We start from the raw sequence: 12,912 nt of genomic DNA, 5'->3' as shown, positions 1-12,912 counted from the left end.
CCTTGTAAAATATCAATTGAAATTAAATATTGTTTTTCAGTGAGGTTAAAAGTCAGTATGCCATAACACAACATGGAACAAACATAAGTACTTATCCGGAATTACTTCAAGGAATCTATACATTTAGACCAACTGTCTTCAATACACCTCAAAATCATCGAATACGTTAGTTGATCTTTTTGAAATTAATATGAAAATGTTACCCTAATTACTAATTTTAAATTGCAGAGAACCATCAATCATCTTCACAGCCACAACATCACCTACAACAGCAGCAGGTGCATGTACAACAGCAATATGTGCCACAGGCACAAACAGCCCATACATCATCGCAGATTCAACAACAACAACAACAACGAATAGGCGTTAATGTTATACAAAATCTGCCAGATCAAAGCAATGCAACTAATGTATTGCAACATCAACAACAACAGGTAAAATCAAAATACATTTGAAAATTTGTTTATTTCACGTTTAATACAATTTTATTCATCCTACAGATTAAACCGCCAGTTATAAACAACATTACTGTGCAACAGTTTATGGCTGTTCCTTCCCCAGACGGAAAACTCCAACAGCAACCACAAATTCTTCAACAAGTTATTATTAATCCAACACCAGTCGCGACTCAGTCCCCGGTGCAAAATAATTTTGTGTAAGTTTATAGAATTTAAATATCGAAAGAGTTTAAAATATAAACAAAAATATTTTTTCCAGTGCTAATGCTACAACTTATCAACAACAATTGCCACAAAGTACTGTAGAAACTCCAGTAAGGCGCACAAGACGCAGCGCGGCTGCAGCTGCTGTAGAACAACAACAGCAAGTAACCCCGCCACAAGTGTTGTCACCCAAACAACAAACTTCTACAAGTCCCCAACAAAATATAGTTGCTTATCAGAAAAAGCAGGCAGCTGTTTTGTTGCAACAACAACAGCAGCAGCAACAACTCTTGCAACAACAGCAATTACAACAGCAAGAACTTCAACAACAACAGCAACAATTGTTGCAACAACAACAAAAACAACCTGTTTCACAACAAACCTCTGTGATTCAGCCTCATACGCCGGTTATTCAACAGCAACAACATCAGCCTGTTATACAACAAAACCATCAACAGAAAACTGTTATACTGCCAACGCCCCCCCAACCATCAGTTATCATTCAACAACAACCCTCTGCGAATGTTATAAATGCACCTACTGTTGTCCAGCAGGTTGCACAATCACAACAAGTTCAACACACAACAACTCCCCAAATACAACCGCAACAACAAAAACAATATCCACAAGTTCCACAACAGCCACTTACGCAAAAACAGCAAACAAATACGCAAAAAGTTGTCCACTCTCAACAACAGCAGGTTTTGACTCCAAATCAGCCTTTGCAAACAAAACAACAAACACCGCCCCATAAACAACAGAATCCACAAATTTCCCAACAACAACAATCACAACAGGTAGTGCAACAGCCTCCACAACAGTTGCAACCGAATAAACAACAACTAAAACAGGTTCCTCAACAACATACACAACCGTTGGCGCCACAACAACATTCCCAAGTGGCCCAACAACAACAAGTAAATACTCAGCAAAAACAACAACAGTTACAGCATCTACAAAAACAAAAACAACAACAATCTCCACAGTCGCCAGCGCCACAACAGCAAAATCTATCGCAACAACAACCGCAACAGGCCCAGCAGGTGCCACATGTTATTCAAGGACAGTTTCAAAACGTTCTTAACCTCCAACGACAGCATTTTGCCCAACAACAACAAAAACAACAATCTACCACGCCACAAAAGACAACACCACGCAATAGCGAATATCTGCAACAGCAAAGTAAGAACTTTGAATTGCGTGGTAAATCGCCAGCGCAGGCAAGTACAGCACCAGATTCAAATCAAATTGGTCAGAATCCACAACAACAAAAGGAATCAACAACTGTGTCCAATAATAATAATGGCTCAATGAAAAACATTGCCACAACCATGTCTAATACTACGCCGACAACAACCACACCCGTGGTTCTTCCTACTAATGCAACTTCAACAAAAACAACATCATCCGAGATAGTTGCTACATCAACAACATCATCATCTACCACAACAACATTACCAGCAAGGTCGAATTCAGTCAACTCGAGCGCTTCGAATGCATCCAGATCAACGACGAACAGTAAAAGCCGCCTTCGGGTATGTATAAATCGCCTTAAAGCCGAGGACGAGCGCTTGATGCAGGAGAGTATTAAAGAATTTGTTAAAAAGTCACCAGAATTGGCTGTTAAAATCGGATTGGCAGATGAAAAAAAGTCTTCTTCTTCGGACCCTGCCCCTTCTTTGCCGCCATCATCAAATTCTTTGAAAGAAGACAAAGAAGAGAACAAAATGCCAGCACCAACACCAACACAAACAAATGCTAATAGCAGTGGCGGTGCAGCTGTGGGCGATACATTCTCTATGATGAAAGCAGCCGATGATAAACGAATTGCAACAAAAAGAAAGTTAGCAATTAAACCCGATGATGAGATACCACCGGAACAAATCTGTAAGTTTCTCTTTTTTAAGCAAATTAAAACTTTTGGTTTTGTAATTTTCTTTTCAAAATTCTTTGTTGATTTTGATTACACTATTTTGGTTTTATATTTAATTTGTTTGCTTCATAATTTTTCTTTATTTATCATTTCTTTTTATGTATATATAATTTGTTTGCTTTTGTTTGAAGTTTTCATTATTTTTTGTTATAATTTAAAATGTGTAATATAGCAAAGAAAAATGTGGTGTTTTTCTAGTTGTAAGCCCGCATAGAGGACATATTGGGTTGCATAAGAATAATTGATGCTCTACAGTCTGCGTTTTTTTTTTTTGGCTTTTATTAAAAAGTCTCCATAGAGTGTGGTACAAATTAACCTCGAATTTGGGGTTACTTTGTGCCACTGACGAAATCTGTAAGTCCAAATGCAAATTTGTAATTAATCTCACCTAAGGCCGTGTGTGAATTGCGTTAAATAGTTAACACCGTGTAAAATTTTTGACACTATTGAGGTGAATAAAAAATTTTCAGCTGTTAAAAATTTAATGGGCTCTGGGACCTGGTTAAATTAGGTGAAATTATTTTTGCATATGGGTTTGTTTTGCTTTTTTTTTTTTTCATCAAAAAGGAGTTTCATGACAGAAAAGAGGCAGAGAAAAATATTAAACAATTTGAAATTTTTTTATTCACCCCAATAGTGTCAAAAATGTTACACAGGGTTAACTATTTAACGCAATTCACACACGGCCTAAGAATTAAATAAAACACACAACAGCCAAAATTGTAAAAAAAATTAGCTTAAATCAAAATAAAATTTAATTTTTTCAATTTCAATAGGTATATAATAACCCATACCAATCTTACCAACCTGTCGAATCTTATATCGAAATTTTGTATCCTTAAATACTGTATTACCGAAATCAAAATTATAAAATTTAATGATAATTTTGATGAGTGTAATAATGTAATAATGGGCGTAAAGCACTGAGTTCACGTCGCACATAGGGGTATTTCCCTTCAAAAACCGCTCATAAGAATTTTTTTCGCTTAATGAAGTTGTACTTGACTAAAACCACTGATTAACAGTAATTAAGCTTTTTTCTAATAAATATGAATAAATAAAGTATTTTGGATTTGTTGGTATACACTAAAAAAAAAACAATAAAATATTAATTTTTTTAATTAAAACAGTCAATATTTTTCACAAAACTAGGTTCACATAAAAAAAAATACGGGACATTATTCCGTGGGTATTTAAGAGTAGCCAAAAAAAATCACTTCTCAACTCCAAATTTTGCAAAAAAGTTAAATGAGCGGGTTTTGGAGGTGAATACCCCTATGTTTGCGTAGTCACGTCAAGGGCGAAACGCTCAAAGACCCATTTATACGATAGAATACGGGCGTTTACGAATCGACAGTGGAAGGTTGCACACATATTATGACATCAATTTTCGAGAAATTTTTCATAAATATGTATTGTGAAATAAGTAACAAATTTTGTTGCACCAATTTTTAAATAGGCGCAACAAATTACAAATTTGTTAAAAAAAATTACAGCTAGAAATCTGTGCTTGTAAATTGTATTTTGTGAAATGGACCCTGATGTAATAACATTTAAATAAAATTTCTACATGGTATCACTTTCAATTCGAATAATATAATTTTGCAGAATAAGAGCTATAGACCGAGTGGTTGCACAAACCTACAGAAGCAACATGAGTGTAAGAAAGTTTTTTTTTTAATTACATTTACAATATAGACATGTCAGCCATGTTCGGTGAATTGAACCAAGTTTCTTTTATCAAAAAGATTCTGTGTTCTACGTTTCAAGCCAATGCAATCGCTTGAGATGGTATTGAAATCTGTTTTTTTTTTTTTTTTTACAATTTTTAACTTCTCTAGTGCATTCTGATAGCTTATTGGCATCAGATATGAAATATGATAGCTATGTTAGATTTCTTTTATATTACTTTCATCATGTACATGTATAAAAAAATCGGGTTGGTCCCCGTGAAATAGCTATAACTCCAGCCTATGAACTTGGTGGTAACACACACAAGTTGTTGTTCATTCAAATTCCTCAATAAAAAAATTAATATTTCCTATTATAGAGAACTTTGCAATAAATTTATTTCATGTGCTTAAAGCTTTCAGCAATTTGGTTTTATGTTTATATTATCACGAAATTTCAAATGTAGAGACCTAAAGATTTCTCACACTTATTTTAAGAACTAATAAACTAATTTAATTAATTCATTAAAATTTCATCGAACTTATGCTTTCATTAGCTGTGTTTTATTTTCATAGTGATCCAGATAAGATCATTGTTTTTGTTAGCTTTACAACAAAAGCAGGATTATGTTTTGTTATTGTTTTGCAAATAAATACAATGATCTGATCTAGATCTCGATGAAAATAAAACAGCTATTATTGGATTTTAATTTGGGGATACAAGAAAAGCTTTGTTATATAAATCTATCCATTTCAAGATTTGAAATGCTATAACTTCATCTACTCCAGTTCAATATTATATAACTTCACATACAATTATCGTCTTTAGTCATGTCCGTTGTAAATATCATAACTTTTTTTTATAAAATAACAACAAAACCAAAGTATCAAACAATTGATTTTAATAAATATTTTTACCAGCAAAAGAAAAGACGTCGCACCGTATAAGTGGGTATTACACAAAAAAAAACAAACTGATTTTCTATTTTAATGATTTTTTCCCTTACATATATTTTGAGTAGTTATTTTTAATTTTCTTCGTTTTTTCTTTTCTAGTTTTATGTATTTAGAAAAAAAAGTCTTTATTTAAAAATATAGAAAATCAGATGAATATCTCTAAAAGGAACTCCTAATCAATTTGAATTTTTATTTTGATTTTCTTTTTCCCCAAAAACAAAAATTTAGTTTCGCAACCAAAAGTACGACGCGTTGAACGAAATGTAGCACCATCAACACCAAAATGTTCCAAAGAGGAAGTTATGCGATCACAAACTTATCAGCAATTTATGAAAAATATGGAACAAATAATTGAACAATTGGATGATACTGAACAACCTAATTTTGACTCTGGTAAGACTACCTTTGGTGATAAATTCGCCATTAAATAAATTTCTTAAATTTTAATTTCTTTAAAAATCAGATGAAATTGATCAAAACATCGAATGCATAACATCGAAAATGCTCAATGTCATGAGCAATGATGTTGCTAAACTTAAAGCAAAAATGGTACTCGATTCAATTCCTAAAAATAAGCTTACACTTTTAATAAACTATGCTATGAGGAATGTTTATTTAGCTAAGAACTACTCCGCTGGACCGGTAAGAATTTTTTTTTCAAATTCATATTTCAAATGTTGTCTGCATGTTTTATTTTATTTAATTTCAGGACGATGAAGATGATATCATTGACGATGAGATCATGGATAAGATTCTAAATGCTATTGAGGCATGCCTCTTGGTTTGCAATATCTATTCAACAGCAAAAGACTTGAAATTCCTACAGGAAGATAATATCTCGTTGATTATTAAATTTATTCAATTTCAATTTCGTGAAACTATCTTCCCATCATATGATCCAGTATATACTGTGAAGAGTATGAAAAAGATGGATAATCGAAAGAAAACTAAAGCCCAGTTAAACCACAATCGAAGTCTACAGTTGCTCTATTCGAAATCTGTCGAGCTAATGAAGGTTTTTGTGACACTATTTGATAAGTGCATTTTTGTGGATACCATTGTTTTGCCATTGTCGACGCTGGCTATTGAACCATTTTTTGTTGATAACATTGATACGTTACAATTTGTGTGTTTGGAATTGGTTACAACAGTAAGTTGATGCAAAAAATATTATGAAAATTTGTTTTATTTATTTTTTTGTTGCTTCTTTAGATATTTCGTAAAGAAAAATACGACAAAATGCGCAGTAGCATTTTGGGTGACATTCTTGCGTCCATCGATCGTCTACCATCATCAAAAAAGAATCTCCGACCATTCAAGCTAAGCAATAATGGTGGCAATATTCAAATGGTTACCGCACTAGTCCTTCAACTCATCCAATGTGCAACAATTCTACCAGATTCAATATATGAGCCTCTGAAAAACTCGAAAAAATCTCGATCAGTCATCATTGTTGATCCTGAGGAGGCCGAAAAACCCGAAAAAGACAACAAAGATGTTTTGGTGTTGAAAAAATACGATGTTGCTGTGAGCATTGGGGGTAATTTCCTAACAACCTTTCTTAACAAATGCAAAACTCGTTCGAATGAGACCGATTTCCGTCCGCTATTCGAAAATTTCATTCATGATCTATTGGCAACTGTGAACAAGCCCGAATGGCCAGCATCGGAACTACTTCTCAGTTTGCTGGGCACACTGCTGGTTAAGTATGTATCGGACAAGACCATCGAGCAGAGTATTCGATTGGTGTCGTTGGATTATTTGGGAATTGTTGCAGCTAGATTGCGAAAGGATACCGTCGAGTCCAGATGTAAGGTGAATATCATTGATTCAATGATTAAGTGCATCAAGGCAGAACAGGAAAAAGAGGGTGATCTTCCAATCGTGAACGTGAGTTGAGATGTGGAAATTTTTCGTTTGCTTTTGTTGTTAATATTTTTTTGTTTTCTTATAGAGCAAAATTGAATTGGATCCGGAAGAAGAGCGAACTGAGTTTCTGCAGAAAATTCTGTTAGATTTTTTAGCTGTAAACGCGCAAGAAGAAGATCTAGTTTGGGATTATGCAAGGCATTTTTATTTGGCACAATGGTATCGGGATATAATATATCAGAGAAGGCGAATAGCTGATGGTGAGAAGGGATATGCGTCGAGAAAAAAGAAGACAGCAAAGAAAAAGAGAAGAAAAGGTGATTAGTAATCAAAAAGAGATTCTGTTTATTTAAAAACAAATAAATAAAAAAAATTCTTTTTTTTAGGTGAATCATCAGAATCGTCATCAGATAGTGAAAGCAGCAATGCTGATGATGATTCAGAAAATGGTGCTAACGGTTCAACAGGTGGTCGTAATAATAAATCTCGAACTAATAATGACTCAAAAAATACCACCGACCAAGAACTAAATTTGGAAATATTCAATGTGCTCGAAGAGCGAAAGAAATATCTTCTCAGCAAAATAAAACCATATACGGATATGAATTGCACATCACAACACATAAAGACTTATATAGACTATAATAATGCGCATTTAATTGCACAGTATTTGGCGAGTAAGCGGCCCTTCAGTCAATCTTTTGATAAGTACTTGCAGAAAATTATATTAGTTGTAAAGTAAGTATTTTTTATAACAAAAAAATTTCTGAAAATTCTAAAAATTACAGTTTATAAGCTCAAATTTATGGTTGTACTTTTTTAACAAATTGTAATTACAGTCGACTCCCTCTAAGTCGAACTTTTTCACCATTTTTAATGAACAATTTTAAGAAAAAATAAAAAATAAATCCCTCTAACTCGAACTGATTTTCGAGTCCTGTGAAAGTTCCACTCAGAGGGAGTCGATTGCATTTGCAGCTATTTAAAAATGAGTGCACCAAAATTTGTTTCTTATTTTACAATAACTGCGCGAAATTGTTTGTAATTTGTAGATTGGTGCAATAGGTTACTGCTCTTTACCACTTGGAATTGATAATAACCGTGAGAAAAAAAATTCAGCAGGAAACACAGATATCAAATTAATATATCTTGAAAAAAAAAAAGAATTTCCATGGCAAAAAAAAAACTTTTTTTACAAATTTCGTAAGGGTACCCCGTATACCAATGATTTTATTGGACTTATCGCAGATTTACCTTATTTCCGAAAAAAACACGCTTTCGACTTAAATATTTTTTAAACTACTAACGGCCGATTTCTTCACAGAGTCCTAATACCGGTCCTAGTCCTAAATTTAGTACTCAAATCGGTATCAATTCATTTCATCATTCAAGTACTAAGCCCTAGAACTGTCAATTTAGGACCGAGTGTTAGTTAGGACTCGGTACACAAGTACTAAGCCCTAGTACTGTCAAATTGGTGTCGAGTATAAGTTAGGACCTCAAAATCGGTAGTCAAGCGGGTAGTACTAGAATCAAATAAATGGATTTCATATTTTGATATGTGATATTTATAGAGAAGAAAAAACGTAAAAAAAGAATAATTTTCATTATTATTTTGTTTTAATTTATTGGACTCTGTCAATTTTAATTCAATTTGAAAATTTAAATGACCTGTAGTCCATATATTGCATATAAGTGCGTTTTGAGAGATTTTAATATTTAAAAGTTTTTTTAATTTACCAAAAAACACGAAAATTGGACTTGTTGACCAAGCCTGCAGCAGATTTTGGGTATATTTTAGCATAGGTCTTTAAATCGTGCTTATGATATGTACAAGCCTTTCGGTTGAGGCGATTTGCCAGACACTCGTTTCTGGCAACGAGGCTGTACCCTGTACAACCAACGAAAAGACATCACCTTGGGCTAAACTAATTTGGAGGATCATATCAGAAATTAAAATATCTGTGGGAATTTCCGTACTATAAATTTCGGAGTTAAAATATTTCTATCGGATCAAAAAACTTTTCTTCATAAAATGTATTGAATTTTTATTGCTTGTAGCGTTTTAAGCTTCATAACATTTTCTCAATATTCATTTTAATTACCTATTTGCTTCTTGTTTTCTATTTTTATTAAATTTAAAAAAAAAAACACGAAAATTGGACTTGTGGACCAAGCCCGCAGCAGATTTTGGGTATATTTTTGCATAGGTCTTTAAATTGTGCTTATGATATGTACAAGCCTTGCGGTTGAGGCGATTTGCCAGACACTCGTTTCTGGCAACGAGGCTGTACCCTGTACAACCAACGAAAAGACATCACCTTGGGCTAAACTAATTTGGAGGATCATATCAGAAATTAAAATATCTGCTGGAATTTCCGTACTATAAATTTCGGAGTTAAAATATTTCTATCGAATCAAAAAACTTTTCTTCACAAAATGTATTGAATTTTTATTGCTTGTAGCGTTTTAAGCTTCATAACATTTTCTCAATATTCATTTTAATTACCTATTTGCTTCTTGTTTTCTATTTTTATTAAATTTTTTATTAGTTAAATTTGATCAAATGTAAAAAAAAAATATTTTAAACTTCAATAAATTCTCAAAATGACAGACCAGTTTTATACGTATTAATTCTTGGGACCTCGTTGTGAACTTGTATCAGGTCCTATAAATGTGAAGAAATGTTCAGGTACTAACTTTTCGTTAGGACCGAGTACCAGAGCTAGTACTTATGTGAAGAAATTGGCCGTAAGATTCCTCGTTTCTGTTATTAATGAAATGTGTTTGTGGTACTAGTTCTGAATTTCATAATTTCTTAAAAAGAACACCCTTTCACTGAAGATAATTTTGTAGACTCTTTAGATTCTTCGTTTTGCCTGTTGTCAACGGCCCTGCGTTTAAACGGCAATAACTTTTCTTATGTTTGTCATTAGATTCATAACCTTTAAACATGTGTCATAATTATGGTTGTATTCCACAAACAATTTTTTTCACTGTGTTGACTTCACCCCTCCCTATTTTCCGCGAAAAAACACTTGTACACCCATTTTTTTTATATAATTTTTTTTCATTCCAAAAGCAAACTTTTTGCCAGGTTTCATGAGGATAACAATTTTTTTAATACCTATTTTACCTGTACTATAAAGCAAATATTTTGATGGAAACATAGGACCCTTTTACATGAGTTACTCGCAAATATTAAATTCACTTGAACACTCGAGCGGAATCGAATTGCAGCTACAATTGCAAGCGACCCACGCATCATACTCCTTGAAATTATTTCTTTTGTGGAGAGTTTTAATATCTTTAAAACATAGACATCAATTCTGCCCATAATCTCGTAAAGGCCCTAACTACAAAAATTTCGATTTTGATTTTTTTTGCATATTTGGAGTTAGGGCATTGTCTCTGATTTATCCTCATTTATTTTTTTAGCCTAGGTCCTCAAATAAGTCAGAAAATTCAAAATGTACTGTTGATTTTTTTTCATTTTTATATGCAAATTGCGATATTAGATTTAGTTTTTCCCTCTTTAACTCAGAATTAAGAAAAATGTAGATAGGGCCTTTACGAGATTATGGGAAAAATTCTAAAGTGTTGCAAACATTTAAAATTTTGTTTGTTTTTTTTTTTTTTTAATTTTTTCTAGTGAACCATCCATAGCAGTAAGAACACGTGCAATGAAATGCTTAGCCAATATCGTCGAAGTCGATCCCATGGTACTCAAACGAAAAGACATGCAAATGGGTGTCAATCAGAAATTCTTAGATGCTGCCATTTCGGTGCGTGAAGCTGCCGTCGATTTAGTTGGTAAATTTGTTTTGAGTAATGAAGAATTAATCGATCAGTATTATGATATGTTATCAACAAGAATATTGGTAAGTTGTTAGCTAAGATTTACAAAAAAAAAAAAACAACACAATTCTAATTTACAATTCTCCAAAAGGACACTGGTGTATCAGTGCGTAAGCGTGTGATAAAAATTCTTCGTGATATTTGCATTGAGTATCCAGATTTTGAAAAAATACCCGAAATATGTGTGAAGATGATTCGAAGAGTCAACGATGAGGAGGGTATACAAAAGCTTGTCACAGAGGTGTTTATGAAAATGTGGTTTATGCCATGCAAGGATAACGATAAGGTAAAATTGATTTTAATTTCTTAGAAGAATTTTTCTTGATTGATTATTATTTTAGCATGGAATTCAACGAAAAATCAATCAAATCATCGATGTAGTCAACACCGCACACGATACGGGCACTACGTGGCTGGAAGGGCTTCTTGTCAGCGTAAGATTAAATTAATAGTTTTTAAAATGAAACAACAAGTAAGATAAAATTGAATTCTTTAAAGATCTTTGCACCCAAAGAGAATATGCTTAAGCCCGATGGAAGTGCTCAAGAGGCAGTCAAAAAGAATACGGAACCAGCACCGGAAATAGTGTTGGCCTGCCAACAACTTGCCGATGGCTTAGTGGAACGCCTAATCGAATTGGAAGACACTGATAATGCACGAATGCTGGGTTGTATAACAACATTACATTTGTTGGCTAAAGTGCGCCCACAACTTTTGGTTCGACATGCCATCACAATTGAACCATATTTGAACATTAAGTGCCATTCAGCGATAGCTCCGAAATTTATATGTTCTGTTGCAGATATTCTTGAACAAGTATGGAAAACATTTGGATTTTTTCATTATATATAAGTTTAATTTTTGTGTTTTTTTTATAGGTTGTTCCACTTATTGTGAATCCCAGTGAATCATTTTTAGCTTCCTTAGAAGAGCATTTGATGCTGTTAGTTGTGTCGCTTAACCAGGCTGTGGTTACAAGTTGTGTATCTTGCCTGGGGGCGCTTGTAAATAAAATCACAAAGAACTACAAGCTGATTAGAGATTGCTTTCAGAAGTGAGTATAATTTAATCAGTTGTAAAAACGGAGTAAACCCAACATTTTCCAAAACAATTCAATGTAATGAATGGAATAGACGTGGCAAAAAAAACAACAAAATATTTTTTTTTGCAAATTTACATACGTATCTGCTTCACACTAGTGATACGCCTGAGAGGTTCTGCGCGTTGACCTCAGAAAGCACATCAAGCCTACCGGTTGTGTAATTTCCCATTTTTGATGCTATTGTAATAGTAGTTTTTAAGCCTACATTTCTCAAAGTTCGCGGTCGTACCGGAAAGTGAAATTATAGTAAGCGGGTCATAATTCTGATTGTCAAAATTCTGTAAGACAAAATTCTGTGTGGTCAAAATACTGTAAGACCATAATTCTGTATGTCATTATACTGTAAATACAAAAATCTGTATGTCAAAATACTGTATGACGTTTACAATATAGTGAATTTTCAATACAGTATTTTTCAAGAAATTTCTTTTGATAAAAAAACACATAATACTAGCTTTAAAAATAATTATGGACAATAAGGTTGTAATTTTATACAAACTAATTACACCGGCACACAAAAAAAAAAAAGTGTCATGTACCAGGAACCAGACCTATCTTTCTATATGTTTTTGGGCACGCTGAATCCGAATTTGAAGTCCGTTTGGCCCCATCACCCTCCAGTTTTGAGCTGTGAGTGCATTTTGTTTGAATTTTTATGAGTTTTTTTGAGTTTTTTGCATTTTTCTCAAAACTGAAGGGTGACCGGGCAAAACGGACTTGAAAATCGGATTCAGCGGTCCCAAAAACATATAGAAAGATAGGTCTGCTTCCTGGTACATGAAACTTTTTTTTTTGTGTGCCGGGTATGACAGCGACATGTCGCGACAGTGCTAGCACACAAAAAAAAAAGTTGTATGAACC

At 33.4% G+C, this 12,912-nt stretch overlaps 1 protein-coding gene across 5 annotated transcripts in view; it reads left to right on the top strand.

The window, feature by feature from the left end:
• LOC129917249 (nipped-B protein) overlaps positions 1-12,912 on the top strand; it is a 34,200-nt gene that overhangs the window by 6,900 nt on the left and 14,388 nt on the right. For 4 of the 5 annotated variants that reach the window (XM_055997667.1, XM_055997664.1, XM_055997665.1 and 1 more), the window contains exons 4-18: positions 41-165; positions 229-434; positions 501-655; positions 718-2,549; positions 5,451-5,615; positions 5,686-5,864; positions 5,932-6,372; positions 6,435-7,112; positions 7,177-7,408; positions 7,478-7,829; positions 10,744-10,972; positions 11,041-11,235; positions 11,291-11,383; positions 11,448-11,765; positions 11,828-12,003. In XM_055997667.1, the coding sequence (XP_055853642.1) occupies positions 41-165; positions 229-434; positions 501-655; positions 718-2,549; positions 5,451-5,615; positions 5,686-5,864; positions 5,932-6,372; positions 6,435-7,112; positions 7,177-7,408; positions 7,478-7,829; positions 10,744-10,972; positions 11,041-11,235; positions 11,291-11,383; positions 11,448-11,765; positions 11,828-12,003 (5,376 nt within the window). The remainder of the gene's footprint in view (positions 1-40; positions 166-228; positions 435-500; positions 656-717; positions 2,550-5,450; positions 5,616-5,685; positions 5,865-5,931; positions 6,373-6,434; positions 7,113-7,176; positions 7,409-7,477; positions 7,830-10,743; positions 10,973-11,040; positions 11,236-11,290; positions 11,384-11,447; positions 11,766-11,827; positions 12,004-12,912) is intronic. The other variant, XM_055997668.1, reaches the window with a different exon arrangement.

Source organism: Episyrphus balteatus, chromosome 3 (genome assembly GCF_945859705.1).
Source record: "Episyrphus balteatus chromosome 3, idEpiBalt1.1, whole genome shotgun sequence".
Taxonomy (NCBI): Eukaryota; Metazoa; Arthropoda; class Insecta; order Diptera; family Syrphidae; genus Episyrphus; species Episyrphus balteatus.
This window is presented reverse-complemented; position numbering and strand designations above follow the sequence as displayed.